A 17,064-nucleotide genomic window follows, 5' to 3' on the forward strand; every position below is an offset into this window, starting at 1 on the left:
AGAAGCGGCCGCTGCAGAGACAGCGCTTTAAACTCTCTCCACTCACAGTCACAGTCGCAACCCCCGCTGAAAATGTCCTCGGATTTCGAGGTGTACGAGCAGGATTTCGGGACCTTGACGGCCGACATCACCAATAAAGTGGGGAGGATACCGAAGTTATCTGGAGGTGGGGAAACCTTGTCTGCATGATGTGTTTGACCAGTGAGAGAGTTGATGAGTTTCAGGCGGCTGTGAATCGTGTATGTTCCTCGATGTTATCTGTAGTTGTTGGCTAAACGTGTTGTCAATTTCATCCTTATTTATCAAAATAATATCAATCTCAACAGTTGGACGCCTCTTGTTTAGTCAAAAGGAACTTGGCTGCCGTACTTTAAGCACAGGTGATTTGAAAGGTGACCCATTCAATATTCATAAAGGTGATCCATTCAATATTCATAAGTAATTACAATTAACAGTGAAGCAGTGAATTAGGTTTATGTAATGTAACTAGTGTGCATTGGCCTGGAATCCAGAATCCCGAGTATTGCAGCAACGCGAAACTTGTTTGACAATCATTCATGATCACATTCATTCACAGGATGACTGGAGACGGACACGTAATTTATTTGCCATATTGTAACTCATGGTTTCGGGTGGAGAAGCTTAACACCCCTAAAAAGACGAAGGGTCTGTCTATACTAATCTAAATACTTTGTTGCAATTTTAGCCACAAAGTTACTTTGATGGACCTTGTTCAATTGATAATTTAACAAAATAATGTAATCAATGTAAAAGACCAGTAAGTAAACAAATTTACACTTGAAAGAATGTGTATGAAATTGATCTAATACAAAATTTGATGAATGCCTATACTTAGTTATGCACATTGAAATAATTAGTTGAAATGATTCTGTTTCCTTTTCATCTGTACTATTGGTGTTGAATGATTGAGTTGAAGCTATATTTCTACGGCATGATACAGGCCCTTCGGCCCAACTTGTCCGTGCTAATCGAGATCCCTGACTACACTCTGGAATATTTTGAGGATGTAACTAGGAAAATGGACAAGGGACAGCCAGTGGATGTAGGGTACCTGGACTTTAAGAAACAATTTGATAAGGTCTCACATAGGAGATTAGTGGGCAAAATTAGGGCACATGGTATTGGGGGTAGAGTGCTGACATGGATAGAAAATTGGTTGGCAGACAGGAAACAAAGAGTATGGATTAACAGGTCCCTTTCAGAATGACAGGCAGTGACTAGTGGGGTTCTGCAAGGCTCGGTGCTGGGACTGCATCTATTTACAATATACATCAATTATTTGGATGAAGAGATTCAAAGTAACATTAGCAAATTTGCAGATGACACAGAGCTGGGTGGCAGTGTGAACTGTGAGGAGGATGCTATTAGAATGCAGGGTGACTTGGACAGGTTGGGTGAGTGGGCAGATGCATGGCAGATGCAGTTTAATGTGGATAAATGTGAGGTTATCCACTTTGGTAGCAAAAACAGGAAGGCAGATTATTATCTAAATGGTGTCACGTTGGGAAAAGGGGGAATACAACGGGATCTGGGGGTCCTTGTTCATCATTTAATGAAAGTAAGCATGCAGGTACAGCAGGCAGTGAAGAAAGTGAATGGCATGTTGGCCTTCTTAACAAGAGGAGTTGAGTATAGGTGCAAAGAGGTCCTTCTGCAGTTGTATAGGGCCCTAGTGAGACCACACCTGGGGTATTGTGTGCAGTTTTGGTCCCCTAATTTGAGGAAGGACATTCTTGCTATTGAGGGAGTGCAGCGTAGATTTCCAAGGTTAATTCCCGGGATGGCAGGACTGTCATATGCTGAGAGAATGGAGTGGCTGGGCTTGTATACTCTGGAGTTTAGAAGGATGAGAGGGGATCTTATTGAAACGTATAAGATTATTAAGGGTTTGGACAAGCTAGAGGCCGGAAACATGTTCCCGATGTTGGAGGAGTCCAGAACCAGGGGTCACAGTTTAAGAATAAGGGGTAAGCCATTTAGAACAGAGATGAGGAAACACTTTTTCTCACAGTTGTGAGTCTGTGGAATTCTCTGCCTCAGAGGGTGGTGGAGGCCGGTTTTCTGGATACTTTCAGGAGAGAGCTAGATAGGGCTATTGAAGATAGCGGAGTCAGGGGGTATGGGGAGAAGGCAGGAACAGGGTACTGATTGGGGATGATCAGCCATGATCACATTGAATAGCGGTGCTGGCTCGAAGGGCCGAATGGCCTACTCCTGCACCTACTGTCACAAGTGACAGTTCCTTTCACTTTGCCCATACCCCTCTATTCCTTTCCTATCCAAGCAGTTATCCAATTGCATTTTAAATGTTATCATTGTACCTGCTTGTTCCACTCCCTAACTCTCGGTTGTACTGAATGGATGACACCTCCCTCTTCTTCCAACCCTTATTTATGGATAGGAATGTTTTGGAGGGACATGGACCAAATGTGGGCAGGTGGGTTCAGTGTACCTGTTTCCATGCTCTATGACACCCGACTTTCTTTTTCAAACACAATTCGCATCAACTGTCTCCTAAGAATAAGAGGGTGATCAAACTGCAGAATGTGCTCTGAAAAATATTGCAGTAGAAAGGCATTGATGAACAAAGGTGTCCAATGTTATTATAAGAAGATGGACAAAATGTAGTTTACCTTTATCAAGGAAGAGATGAAGGTCTTGGAAACATCTAAGAAAATATAAGATTGCTTGGTATCAGATTGTTCTTTTGATTGTGACAAGAATTATGACAAGATGTTGTATAGACCATTTTGGCATTAACAAATGATGGTATTTGATGTATGATTATGAAAGTAGTGATAATTAAGGTTATCTACAGTACAAAGGTACTGCACATTATATCTTAACTGGAATCATGTCTGCAGCACAAAAACCTGAAGGATTTCTATTTCATTTCCTTGAAGATCAGAGAAAAATGACTGAGGCCTCGATTATCAGTTGGCGTGGTGATGGTGAGACTAGGTAGAACAGCTTCATTTAATTAATTAATTAATTATAGAGTCCTACTCAATACCTATCCAAGTTAACCTACTTAATTGACGGCAACGAACCATTCGACCCTTTGTGCCTCTTCTGCGTGTTCAGTAAGATCATGGTTAATCTTTTACTTCAACTCAACTTTCCTGCACTAACCCAGTATCTCTTGATTCTCTTAATATCCATAAAATCTATTGATATTTTCCTAGAGTATACTATGACTGAGCTTCCAAAGTCTTTTTGGGAAGAGAATTCCAGTATGTTCTGGATGAAGATTTATTTTCTTATCTCAATCCAGAATGATGACTGACTGCTTATTTTTGGTTTGGTTCTGGACATTATTCTTACAGCTGCACTGTTGAGCCTTGTTAGAATTTTGTAAGTTTCAGAAAGACAGAAGCAGTTAGCATTGTTTCCCCCAACCAGTACCTACTTCATCTCGGGTCTTCAGCCTTTTGATAAATCAATAGATTGTATATTTAAAGTGGACCCCCAATTACTGTAGAACATAGAATAAAGAACATAAAACTGTTAAACACAGGAAAAGGCCCTTCAGCCCACAATGTCCATGCCCGACAAAATGCAAAGTTAATCTCCTTTGTCTGCACGTGATCCATATCCTTCTATTCCCTGCATATGCATGTGTTTTAAAAAAATAAAATAAAACTTGCTCCGCACATCCTCTTTAAACCATGTCCACTCACCTTAGAGCATAGAGTACTGCACAGAAACAGGCCCATTGGCTCACGTGTCCACTCCAAATTTGTTGACAGATTAAACTAATCTCCTCTGCCTGCACATGATCCCTATCCTCCATTCCCAGCCTATCCAAAAGCCTTGTAAATGCCACTATTGTATCTGCCTCCTCCACCACCCCTGGCAGTATGTTCCGGACACACACCACTCTCCTAACACCAACCAGCATCTGCAGTTCCTTCCCACCCGCTATTGAGTGTCTGTGTGTAAAATAGATAGATAGACAGACAAACAAACAAACTTACCCCGCACATCTCCTTTACACTGTGCCCCCTCTCATCTTAAAGTTATGCTCTTTAGTCTTTGACATTTCCACTGGCAAAATAAGATTCTGACTGACTACCCTTTCTCATTTTTTTCATACTTATGTCAGGTCTCTCCATATTTTATAAACGTAACCAAAATGATAAAATCTTTATTATGACGACCGTATGAAGCAAAATTTGTTCATTTCTTGTTGTTCACTGTTCAGTTCTTAGTCCGTTACAAGCATTAGTCACCCACTAATCATAGCCTATTACAATTACCTTGTTTTTAGGATGAGACTTAAATCAGATAGTATTTTCCTTTCTTTTAAAGAACATATTATTTCTGGTGGCTCAGTGGCAAGTACATTGGAACTAAATCATACAGTGACGAGGTCAGATCTGAGTCATTTAGCTAGTCCTCATACTCAGTGTGGTGCAAAACAATGGCTATCAATTGAGAAGAGATTTTGTTTTCGCTCTCGCTCTTTAAATATATCAAGGTTTGCGCTCTTCTTTCTCCTTTTTGCATTATGTTTATAACAACACAGAAGAAGGCTGTTTAACATCAGATTCTTACCGATCCACAGGGAAGCAATCTTATTCATCATATAGTGGTTGAAGTAGGTAACAATAACAACATTTAAAATACGTTTGGACAGGTACATAGTTTGGAGGGGTTTAAAGGGATATAGGCCACATGTTGGTAAATAGGCTACGCTTATATGGGGCATCTTGGTCAGCATGGACGAGTTGGGCTGTACGACTCTGTGACTCTATATTCTCCCTCTACTTGTATCCTTGTGCCCTAAAACCTATCCTTGCACATGGCAATCAAATCCTCTTGGATTATTTTTCCATTAACCTGCATTAAGATAAGTTCCCATTGACAATCACTAAGAGGTAAATTGTGCAACTTTCTTGGTATTTCCATATTTGCGAGAAAAATATGCATCTGGAGGCAATACAAGCGGTCATGAAAATAATGTCCAGAATCTGCACAGGCAATATCTAAAATGTTGATTGGACTCCATCTGAATACCTTGTGAGTCTTTGGAGGTTTACATTGATCCCTGAAAAACACATCACAAGAGCCACCTCTCGGTGATGGCAGACATCAGTGATGAAATGCACCATTGCCTTCCAATCGGCAATGGAGACTTTTGTTGATAGATTGAGGAATGCAGTTTGAAAATCAGTATTTAAAAACTGGCACAAAGCTTATGCCAAGCAGCAGTGATCCTGGCTTCCTATATGCTTCAGACAACTAATAGCACGTCAAGCACAGGAAAGATATCACCAAAACTGTCTCTATAAAATCCTCCCAGCGCATTGAACATATAAGAAAACTGCCACATTGTTCAAGTTCGTGAGTTTATTGTCATGTGTCCCTGTATAGGACAATGAAATTCTTGCTATGCTTCAGCACACAGAACATAGTGGGCATTTACTACAAAACAGATCAATGTGTCCATATACCATAAGATAAATATATACACACATGAATAAATAAACTGATAAAGTGCAAATAACAGATAATGGGTTATTAATAATCAGTGTTTTGTCTGAGCCAGGTTTAATAGCCTGATGGCTGTGGGGAAGTAGCTATTCCTGAACCTGGTTGTTGCAGTCTTCAGGCTCCTGTACCTTCTACCTGAAGGTAGCAGGGAGATGAATGTGTGGTCAACATGGTGTGGGTCTTTAATGATACTGCCAGCCTTTTTGAGGCAGCGACTGTGATAAATCCCCTCAATGGAAGGAAGGTCAGAGCCGATGATGGACTGGGCAGTGTTTACTATTTTTTGTAGTCTTTTCCTCTCCAGGGCGCTCAAGTTGCCGAACCAAGCCACGATGCAACTGGTCAGCATGCTCTCTACTGTGCACCTGTAGAAATTAGAGAGAGTCCTCCTTGACAAACCGACTCTCCGTAATCTTCTCAGGAAGTAGAGGCACTGATGAGCTTTCTTGATAATTGCATTGGTGTTCTCGGACCAGGAAAGATCTTCAGAGATGTGCACACCCAGGAATTTGAAGTTCGTGACCCTTTCAACCATCGACCCGTTGATATAAACGGGGCTGTGGGTCCCCATTCTACTCCTTCCAAAGTCCACAATCAGTTCCTTGGTTTTGCTGGTGTTGAGGGCCAGGTTATTGCCCTGGCACCATATGGACAGTTGCTCGATCTCTCTTCTATACTCTGACTCATCACCATCAGTGATACGTCCCACAACTTGATAATGGAGTTCGCACTGTGACCGGCTACGCAGTCATGAGTATAGAGTGAGTACAGCAGGGGGCTGAGCACGCAGCCTTGAGGTGCTCCCGTGCTGATTGTTATCGAGGCTGACACATTTCCACCAATACGAAAAGACTGGTCTGTGAATGAGGAAGTCGAGGATCCAATTGCAGAGGGATACGCAGAGACCCAGTTCTGCGAGTTTGGTAACCAGCTTGGAGGGGATGATTGTGTTAAATGCCGAGCTGTAATCAATGAATAACAGCCTGACATATGAGTTTTTGTTGTCCAAGTGGTCCAGAGCGGAGTGGAGGGCCAGCAAGATCGCATCCACCGTTGATATTGTTCCGACTCCCGAATGCAAGTACTTCAGAACCGCGTTACACAAGTCAAAAACCAGGTTCAAGTTCAAAAATAGTTTTAATTATTCAATGGAACACAAAACCCAAACCTGATTTAAACAACCCAGTCAGGGATATGGATGAACTGACAAACAATTTAACAATGCTCCAGCCAGCCACGTGATGGACCGTCGAACCGGAGACTCTAAAACCTGCCTAAAGAGATATAACCCTGAAACAAAATACACAAAAACACTAAGGTCAGCCCTTATCCGTCCCAATTCAATATTTGTTAACAAGGAATGGTGAAAGTACACAAAGTTCTATGCCATGTGGCCAGGCCTCCCTCAGCTCACACCAGCAGTCTGCTCATCAGTCAGGGTCCACGAAGAAGAGAGAGAATCCTGGGAAGCTCTGGTATTTAAGCTTCAGATGAGTCACCCGTCACCTGATGCAGCTTGGCCAATCGGGTACAGGAGCCTTTAACCCCTTGATTCCAGACTCACAGCCACGAGGCCTGTACTCGGGAGAGAAACAGAGAAAGGTACGTACATAGCATGCACCAGGAGGGGGAAGCGCCTAACAATATGTTGTGGCGGTAAGCGAACTGCAGTGGGTCCAGGTTTTTGTCGAGGTAGGAGTTGATTTGCTCCATGATCAACCTCTGGTGCAGCAGGAGACATGTTGGTGGAAGTTAGGGAGTGATTTCTTGAGGTTTGCCTTATTGAAGTCCCCAGCAATGGTGATAAATGCCTCTGGGTAAGACGTCTGTTGTTTGTTGACCACGGCGTGCAGCTCCTCCAGTGCCAGACGGACGTCTGCCTGGGGTGGGATGTAGACCACGGTCAAGATGATGGATGTGAATTCCCTTGGGAGGTAGAAGGGACGGCACTTCACCGCCAGATGTTCCAGGTGTGGAGAGCAGGAGTTGGACAGGACTGCCACGTCTGAGCACCTCGCAGAGTTGACCAGAGTTCTCCTCTCCCTTTCCCAGATGCCAGTGTACGGTCCATACGGTGGATGGAGAACCCTTCAGGCTGAACCGCTGAGTTTGGACAGCTGGGGGTGAGCCATGTTTCTTTGAAAGAAGACAGAGCATTCCCTCAGCTCCCTTTGATAAAGCAGCCTTGCCATTGTTCGTATGCATGACACCAGATTCCCAACACAGATAGTCAATTCCTAGTTCTATCATGCACAAACATGACAGAGATTAAATTACCAGACAGTCAGGTAGAAGATTCAAGAACGTACTGCATGTCTCCTTAAAATGTCTGCAACTCATACCAGAAAAGATTAGAAAGCTCAGCAGGTCTGATAGCATCAATATAAATAGAAATTGGAGAAGTTCTGATGAAGACTTCAACCTGAAACATTAACTGTTCATTTTTCTACACATGCTGGCCTGCTGAGTATATCTACTATTTTCTGCATTTACTTCAGAATTATAACAGCTGCAGTTTTCCTTTTATTTCTATCCCCACTAACTCCCAGAACCCCAGACCAATGACCAGGCAAAGTATAAATCCTTTTGTGTGCAATGACAGCAGTAAATTGCCTATTCCTCCCAAGGGGTGAATTTAAATGCTAAATTCTATAGCCAAAACAACGCAACATTAAGTAACCTTTTTGGTGCTATTGGTTGTACTATTTCAGAATTTTTAATGTGAGTTTATCCCTCATTGCTTGCTGCTTGCAGGGAGCAGTTAATAATAAAAATAATATATATTGCTTATGCTGTCATCTACTGAAAAGGAACTGATGAACAATATGATCAGTGCATGTGACAGTACAGATAACGTGCTTTTCTTCAAATTTTGAACTATTTGTTCTGTGGTCATGTTATTCCATTAATCCCAGTTTTCCACTTAGTTGGCTGGTTTTCTTTGCCTGTTTTTACCCTGTTCTCTTGAATGTTGCCATTGAATTAGTTCTCATCATCCTTTTATACATCAACATTCTGTCTGAGCAGGTCCAGAAATTCACTACCTAAAATTGCTTTCCTCGTATTATCGCCTACTCTTTTGCCAGTCATCTTAATCCCCTGATCTTTGGCGATCAACAGATGGAAACAATTTATTTTTGCTTGCTCTAGCATAACAAAAAATATGAGCAGGAGTTGTTTGTTTGAGCCTGCTTTGGCATTTGAAAGATCAAAAACAGAAAATGCTGGAAAGACTCAACAGGTCATGTGGCATTTGTGGGGGAAAAAAAGAAAAATGTCACCTATCGATTTTGCTGAAGAAGGGTCCTGACCCAAAACATCGCTTTTCCATATTTCTGAAGAATGGTCCCAACCTAAATCGTTACCTATCCATGTTACTGAAGTAGGGTCCCGACCCAAAATGTTACCCATCCGTGCCTGAAGAAGGGCCCTGACCCATAACGTCACCTATCCGTGTTCTCCAGGTATTCTGCCTAACCTACTGAGTTACTCCAGCAATTTGTGTCTTTCTAAATATCCTGTACAGTTCTCTTGCACGACTGTCTTGGTATATAAGCTCAAAACAATTTCCCTACAACTTTTTTTGTCATTTCCACCATTGTTCTGAATTTTTTTTCAAATATTACAAATCGTAATCATGAACTATTTTCTGTGTGTTTGGAATTGTTAACACAGCGAAGAAAAATAGCATTCTAATAGTTTTGAAACAAAAATAAACTGTTGGAGGAACTCAGCAGATCAAGCAGCATCTATGGAGGCAAATGAATGGTGATAGTTTCAGGCCATGATCCTGCATCAGGTTACAGGGTCATGACTTAATGTCGACTATCCTTTTGTCTCCACAGATGCTGTTTGAATCGCTACATTCCTCCAGCAGTTTGTTTTCTTTTCCTCCAGATTCCTCCTGTAGTCTCTTGGGTCTCCATTTTAATAGTTCTGTTGCATCATCACTGGGGCTCAATTAAAGCGCATGATGAACCGAACTTTAATTGTCCAAAAATGTTAATTATATATAATGCTGCATTGTACGGTATTGCTGTTGTGGAATTAAGGTTACCTGTCATCACGCACTTGAATCCTTGATGTATTTGGCACCAGTTCTTAATTTAGATAATTTGAGCATATAAAAACTGTTATTGTCACTTGCTGGCTTGCAACAATAACTTGTACATTTTATGGTTTTGATTGTTAATGATTTTGTATCAAATTTAAATGCTAAAGTAAGTACACCATTAACTCAAAGCCATCTAAATATAATGTTAATCTCTTTAGGAAGATTCATGTAATGAAATCTGGAATATTTATTCGTTTGTTAATTTTCTAGATGACAAGAAAGGTATGGTTACAAATGTGGAAAAGCAAATGGAAGAAGCTCGGGAACTGGTAAGAAGCCTATTATTGTGGAAGTCTAATTAATTTGTCGTGATTTGTGTTAAATTTGGACGTGAGGAGTGAAAGATGTGAATTTAATTTATATAGATACAGTAACAATATAAATGACTAATTTTATTCCCTCTTTAGTGGTTCATCTTTGATGTTAATTTGAGCAAGAAGGCCAAATTCTTCATTTCCAGATGAGGTTCAATTTAGTCGGACCATTTCTGCTGGAACAAATGTGATAATTTGTGCGTTTAGTTTGTGTGCTTGATATACAATGTCGTCAAATGTATAATCAATCCCTTTGGAAAAACGTGTTTGGATTTCTCCAGCTATTGTGTTCTGATGGCAGGATGCTCCGATGCTCCATTTTGACAGTCAGAGGATCACACGCTAGTTTTCGTTGGTGGAGGAGAGAGTTAGTAGCTTCAAATTTCTAGGCATTAACATCTCAAATGATCAGTCTTGAGCCCATCTCAAAGATGTAATCATGAAGAAAGCACACTGGTGTTTCTATTTTCTTAGAAGCTTCAAGAGATTCCACGTGTCTCCTAATAGTCTAATAACCTTCTACAGATGTGCTTTAGAATGTATTCCTGGCTGTTATGGCAATTCAAATGCACAGGAGTGCAAGAGGCTGTGGAGAGGGGTGGACTCAGTCTAGTCCATCATGGGCATAGCCCTCCCCTCTATTGAAACCATCTACATGAGGCACTGCTTCAAGAAGGTGGCATCTGTCATCAAGGGTGCTCACCATCTTGGCCACACCCTCTTACTGCTACCATTGTGTTTCGCAATTTTTTTGTACATTCTTTATTTTGTTTTAGAAATTGTATGTGTAATTTAGGTATAATTTACATGTAATTTGTTTTTGTAATTATGTGCCTGTAATGCTGCAAGCAAGATTTTTCACAGTTTCTGTATCTTGCCATACTTGCATATGACAATAAACACGACTTAATTAATGGCTGAGATTTCTCGCTAGGCCTGTAGTTTGATGGAGTTGCTTTATTATTTCTGGATTCCTTAATCTGCAGGGCAGGTTAAAGTTAGACTCCCAAAGTTGCAAAATCAATTTTGCATGGATTGCACGTATCTGAATTTCAGACACTTGCTCTGCATCTGTAGGGTCCTAAATTACCTTTGGAAATAATTGCTATCACGAAACAATAGAGAGCTGTAGTGTAGAAATTAATGAAAGCAGTTATGTTAAAAAGGTCCATTAAGTCTTACAGTTGCTGTCAAAGAGTAATTTAACTTGGCCTTTTCGCCCACTAACTATAAAATATCCAGTTCCAGTAACCCCATTTAATTCTCTTAGCATTCCCATTAACTCTTCCCTATAGTTTCTCACCATCTGCATACTAGGAGCAATTTCAGAACACCAGGAGGAAACGCACATGAGCACATGTGCAAACTCTGCATAGACAACACCAGAAGTCAGGATTGAACGCAGGTCACTGTGAGGCGGCTTTCTATGCTACTGTGCCTATATGCACATTTCTTTGTAATATGCCACCCAATTTGACTTTAAAGAAATCTCATATTCCCCCTGATTCAGTTCTGTTCTTTTTCTGTAACCATAGATGATATAGATGAGCATAGGATTCATGGTCTTGGGGCATTTGCAAACACTATGCGGTACAGTGAAGATAAAAGAGATGAATGAACTAGGGGTAATATATTTGGGATATGCTATCTAATGTGACTGAATGCAAGGTTACAAATTCTAGATTTAAAAATAAGGAATGGTGTGTACACATTCAGTGAAAAGACTAAAGAGAGAGAATTATGAAACCCAACGATGAGTTCAAAGACATAAATGTGAAGAGAATGCAAATGTATCAAACTATGTTTTTTGTAACAAAAGGCTAACATTTTAAGTTCTATAAATTTAAGAATGGAGACTGAACTAATGGCAATTTTATATAAGCTATGGCACAGTCACATCGCTGTGCCCAGTGTGAGGCTTTCTGTTGTGAAAGTGGCCATAAAGATATTAACACAGTCAATTTATCAAAATGAATTCAGGATTAGAAAACTTGCTTGTGGAAGACGTTTGAGATATGATATTTCTTGTCAATTAAATATAGAATGGGACTGAATAGAACTTTCCAACATTAGAATACTTTGCTTAATGACCAGCAAAATAAAAACTCTTTAGCGCTGGTTGGACATTGGGTGGTGGATGATTGGTCGCCGAACTTCTATTTCCATTAGTTTTGGTGAATCTGCTACAGTTTTTTACTGATGACGATAGCAGTAAACATTTGGTTGCATTTATTCTGGTTGAGAAGTTACTGACTGAAACAGGACTTTGCATTAATTTTTTTTTCAAAGAATGGTGGTTGAGTTAGATAGGCATAGCGAAATAGGAGCAGGAAAGATGATTTTGCTCTTCTCGCCTGCTCTGCTATTCAGTACAATCACGGCTGATCATCTGCTTTAATGTAGGTTATCATTTTCTCTTCATAGTTGCTGGTGCCTTATGTGTATAGAAACATATCTCTCTTCTAAAATATATTCAACCAGCTCACCTCTAGAGCCTCCTGAGTTTGAGGATTCCACTGCATCACTATTTTGCGAGTACTTTTTTGCTCACTCCTAAATATCTCGACCTACATCCTCTGCCTTTCTTGACCTACAACCTCTGTTCTATATCCTGCTGCCAGGGGATTTGACCTTCCTGCATCCAGGCTGTCATGCCTGTCGGACCTCATTGAAACGTACAAAATTCTGTATTTTTTAGTGAGCTCCCTTCTCATTCTTCTAAACTCTGGTAAATACAGGCTGAGTCAATCTAAACTCTCCTCAAATAACAGACATGCCATCCCAGGAATCAGTCTGGTGAACTTTCTATGCAAGCATGTGCCTTTTCTTCAGTAAATAGATACATGTTGCACACAGTAATCCAGATGTGGTCCCATTCAGTGGGATGTAGAATTAATGGAAATCTGTGTCAGATATGAGAGAGATATGCGCATCATTTAAGGGATAATCATATAAATATTGATGGTTAATAACTTGTCGCTCTGTGAGAGAGTGTAGTACTGATGAATTATTTTTTGATTTTACTGAAGACCCAGGATGGACATTTTATGCCATAAACTATAACTCGTTTCTGAAACTTAACAACTATTTGATTTCTAAAAAGCTATCAAGCATTGGCTTGCTATCTGGAAAGGGCTTGTCTACTCGAAGGTGCTTGGATATATTTTCTTGCACCTTATTTCCGCAATCCCGAAACTTGGCTGCAAAGCACCAGTCTATTTCCTCAAATATTTGTCAGATCTCCATTACCAGTACTATAATCATAGAAATGTGCAGCATAGGAAGAGGCTAAATATAAACTGCTGGAGGAGCTCAGGTGGGTCAGGCAGCATCTGTTGAGGGAAATGGACTGATGACATTTAGGGTCTATCCATTTTTTTTGTGTTCTTCCATTGTGTTATCCATTTGGGTTCTTCCAGCAATTTATTTTTTTGCCCCACATTCTAGCATCTGCATTCTTTGTGTCCTCTGAGGAAGAGGCTATTTGGTTATTGTGTACATGCTGGTCAAAAGTTGGCTTTGCTAATACAGTATCGCTTCAAAGCTTCTGGAACACCTAGATAACAAGTGCCCCATATGCTATACACCTGTTTATCGACTACAGCTCTTCCTTCAACATCATGATCTTATCCAAGCTTATCTTCAAACTTCTGGACCGAGGAATCAGCTACCCTCCTTGCCACGGGATCCTCGACTTTCTGATCCACAGACCTCAATCAGTAAGGATAGGTGTCAGTACATCGTCGATAATAACTCAACGCCGGTGCCTGCAAGGATGCCTTCTCAGTCTCCTACTGTGTTCTCTAAACACTCATGACTGTATGGCCAAATGTGGCTCTAATTCCATCTACAGATTTGTAGACGACACCACTGTGGTTGGTCGATTCATGAACAACGTTGAGACAGAGGAAGGCAAGTGGATAAAGAACTTGGTGACACAGTGTTAGGACAATAACCTCTCTGTGAATGTCAACAAGATGAAGGAGCTAGTTATTAACTTCAGCAAGTATGGTGGTTTCAAGGCATAATCAGTAATAATGGTAGGGAAGTGGAAATAGTTGAAAGCTTCATCTTCGTCAATAGTACCAATGATTTGTCGTGGGCCAACCACAATGATGTGACAGCCAAGAAGGCACCCCAATGCCTCTACTTCTTGAGGAGAATGAGGAAATTAGGCATGCCTTCAGTGACTCTTACAAACCTTTACAGATCACCATTGAAAGCATACTGTAGTTTTGCACCACAGCTTGATTTGGGAACAGCTCTGCCAAAGACTGGAAGAAATTGCAAAGAGTTGTAGATGTAGCCCAGTCCATCACGCAGACTAGACTTCCCACCATTGACTCCACCTATATTTCATGCTACCTTGGAAAATTAGCCAACATATCAAAGGCTTATAGGTACCAATGACGTAGGTAAAAAAAGGGAAGAGGTCCTGAAGGGAGGATTTAGGGAGTTGGGAGGAGAGTTAAGAAAAAGGACCAAAAAGGTAACAATCTCAGGATTACTGCCTGTGCCACGTGACAGTGAGAGTAGGAATGGAGCGAGGTGGAGGATAAATGTGTGGCTGAAAGACTGGTGCAGAGGGCAGGGATTCAAGTTCCTGGATCATTGGGACTTATTTTGGGGAAGGTGGGACCTGTACAGAAAGGATGGGTTGCACTTGAACCCGAGGGGGACCAATATCCTAGCGGGGAAATTTGCAAAGGCTGCTGGGGAGACTTTAAACTAGAATGGTTGGGGCGAGGGACTCAAATAGCGAAAGCTAGTAGACAGAATGGGAGGCAGGAAGCAGAAAAGGGAAGCACTCGGACACAAGAGGAGAAAGAAAAAAAAGGAAATAAACAGAGAATAAGAGACGGGGGGTTTCTTAAATGTGCATATTTCAATGCTAGGAGCATTGTAAGAAAGGTGGATGAGCTTAGAGTCTGGATAGACACCTGGAAGTATGATGTGGCGATCAGTGAAACGTGGTTGCAGGAGGGCTGTGATTGGAAACTAAATATTCCAGGATTTCGTTGCTTCAGGTGTGATAGAATTGGAGGGACAAGAGGTGGAGGTGTTGCATTGCTAGTCAGGGAAGATATTACAGCAGTGCTTTGGCAGGATACATTTATGTTTTTTTTCCATTGTCCAGGACCACATTGTGAACAACAAATGCAATACACTAGATTGGAAGAAGTGCAAGTAAATCAGAGCTCCACGTGGAGAGGCATTTTTGGTTGCTTGGATGGTATAAAGGGAAGAGGTGAAAGAAGAAGTGTTGCATCAACTGGGGTTGCAAGGAAAAATGCCATAAGAAGGGGGGAAGAGAGGGGTGATTATTGTTGAGATTGGAAAACCAGTGTTGTGCTGCAGGGATCAGTGGCCAGTCCCATGTATTTGGTTTTATATATATTAGATAATATTGATGATTTGTGTGAGGATAACATTGACATGATTATTAAGTTTGCTGAAGACACCAAAGTTGGTGTTGTAGTGGACAGTGAAGAAGTTTGTCTCGGGTTACAATGGGATATTGATCAACTAAGAAAGTGGATAGAGGAATGGCATATGGAATTTTACTCAAACTCCTTATGAAGTGATGCACTTTGCTAAGTTAAACCAGGGTAAGCTTACGTACTGAATGGCAGGGGCCTGGCGAGTGCGCTTGAATGGAGAGATCAAGGTGTACATAATTCCTTGAAAAAGTAGTGAGAAAGGCATCTGGCATACCTGCCTTCATCGACTGTGGCATTGAGTACGAGAGTTGGGACATCATGTTATTGTTGTACAAAAAGTTATATAAACTACCCTTGAAATATTATGACCAGGTCTGGTTGCCACGTTGTAGGAAGGCTGTTATTAAACTGAAGGTGCAGAAAAGATTCACAAGGATGTTGCCTGGATTGCAGGTCGTGCCTTATAAGGTGAGGTATTATAGGCTGGGACTTTCCCTGGCATGAAAGAGGCTGAGAGATGACCTGGTGAAGGTTGACAAAATTACAAAGAGCATAAATAGGGTAGTCATAATCTTTTTCGCAGGGCAGGGGAGTCTAAAACCAGAAGACATAGGTTTTACACGAGCGAGAAGGATTTAAAGGTGATCTGAGGGGCAAGATTTTCATAAAGACGGTGCTGGGGATATAAAACGAGCTTCCAGAGGAAGTGATAGAGGCAGGGACAATTGGAATGTTTAAAAGACATTTGGGCAGGTACATGGAAGGGAACGATTTAAAGGAATATGGGCCCAACATTCGACTAACTTAGATGGGCATCTTTGTCTTTAGACAAGTTGGGCCTGTATCCATGCCATTTAACTCTATGACGGTATGTTGTTAAGAAAAAAAACATTTATTTAATAATGGTGATGGATAGTTTGTAAATTGTCGTAGCATTTTTATATTAACAATTATTCTGCTTCAAAATGATCTTACAGCAATATTTTCCTTTATTTATTTAAACTTTGGTAACAGCTCGAACAAATGGATCTTGAGGTGCGTGAGATACCATTGCAGAGCCGTGGCCTGTTGAGCACTCGAATGAAGAGTTACAAGCAAGAACTGGCAAAGCTTGATAAGGACTTTGTAAGTTAATTTCTACTACTTATTGAGACACTAGACCACACAAATATCATAAACATTTTTGAAGTAGATGAAATACCTTGATATATTTGAATAGTCTTAATGTTACTTTAGGGTATAACATTATTGCTAAACTGGTAATGTAAGAGTTGTTAACCTCGCCAAAAAACGTTGATAGATTTTTGATAGATATTAATCGTATGACTATTTTACTACATTTACTACTTCCTACAACAACGATGTTGCTCCCGTCGTGGTTAAATGTGTAAGCACACAGTTCTTGGTGTATTAAGGCATGCAGTCTAGGAAATCCAGACTCTCCCTACATTGACTATGCAGACCATGACTTTAGAGGAAGAAGAAAATCCAAAGTAGCAGTAACCAGAAGGAAATATTTCTTGTGCTTCCCATTTTGGTTCATGGGGTTAAATAGATTTAATAACACGTTTCGCAAAGCCATTGGAGGCATATTTAATAAGGACAAGTACTGGGCTATGAGTAAAAATAGAACACCAGTACTAAATGAATATCTCCTGCAAAGACACAGCGAGATGAA

The 17,064-nt window shown here is 40.8% G+C and overlaps 1 protein-coding gene across 4 annotated transcripts in view; it reads left to right on the forward strand.

The window, feature by feature from the left end:
• Positions 1-28: 28 nt before the first annotated feature.
• Positions 29-17,064, forward strand: part of vti1a (vesicle transport through interaction with t-SNAREs 1A) — a 312,102-nt gene continuing 295,066 nt past the window's right edge. For all 4 annotated transcript variants that reach the window (XM_055646883.1, XM_055646881.1, XM_055646884.1 and 1 more), the window contains exons 1-3: positions 29-166; positions 9,842-9,900; positions 16,401-16,511. In XM_055646883.1, the coding sequence (XP_055502858.1) occupies positions 73-166; positions 9,842-9,900; positions 16,401-16,511 (264 nt within the window). In that variant the 5' untranslated portion in view covers positions 29-72. The remainder of the gene's footprint in view (positions 167-9,841; positions 9,901-16,400; positions 16,512-17,064) is intronic.

The sequence above is a fragment of the Leucoraja erinacea genome, chromosome 15, assembly GCF_028641065.1.
Source record: "Leucoraja erinacea ecotype New England chromosome 15, Leri_hhj_1, whole genome shotgun sequence".
Classification (NCBI taxonomy): Eukaryota; Metazoa; Chordata; class Chondrichthyes; order Rajiformes; family Rajidae; genus Leucoraja; species Leucoraja erinaceus.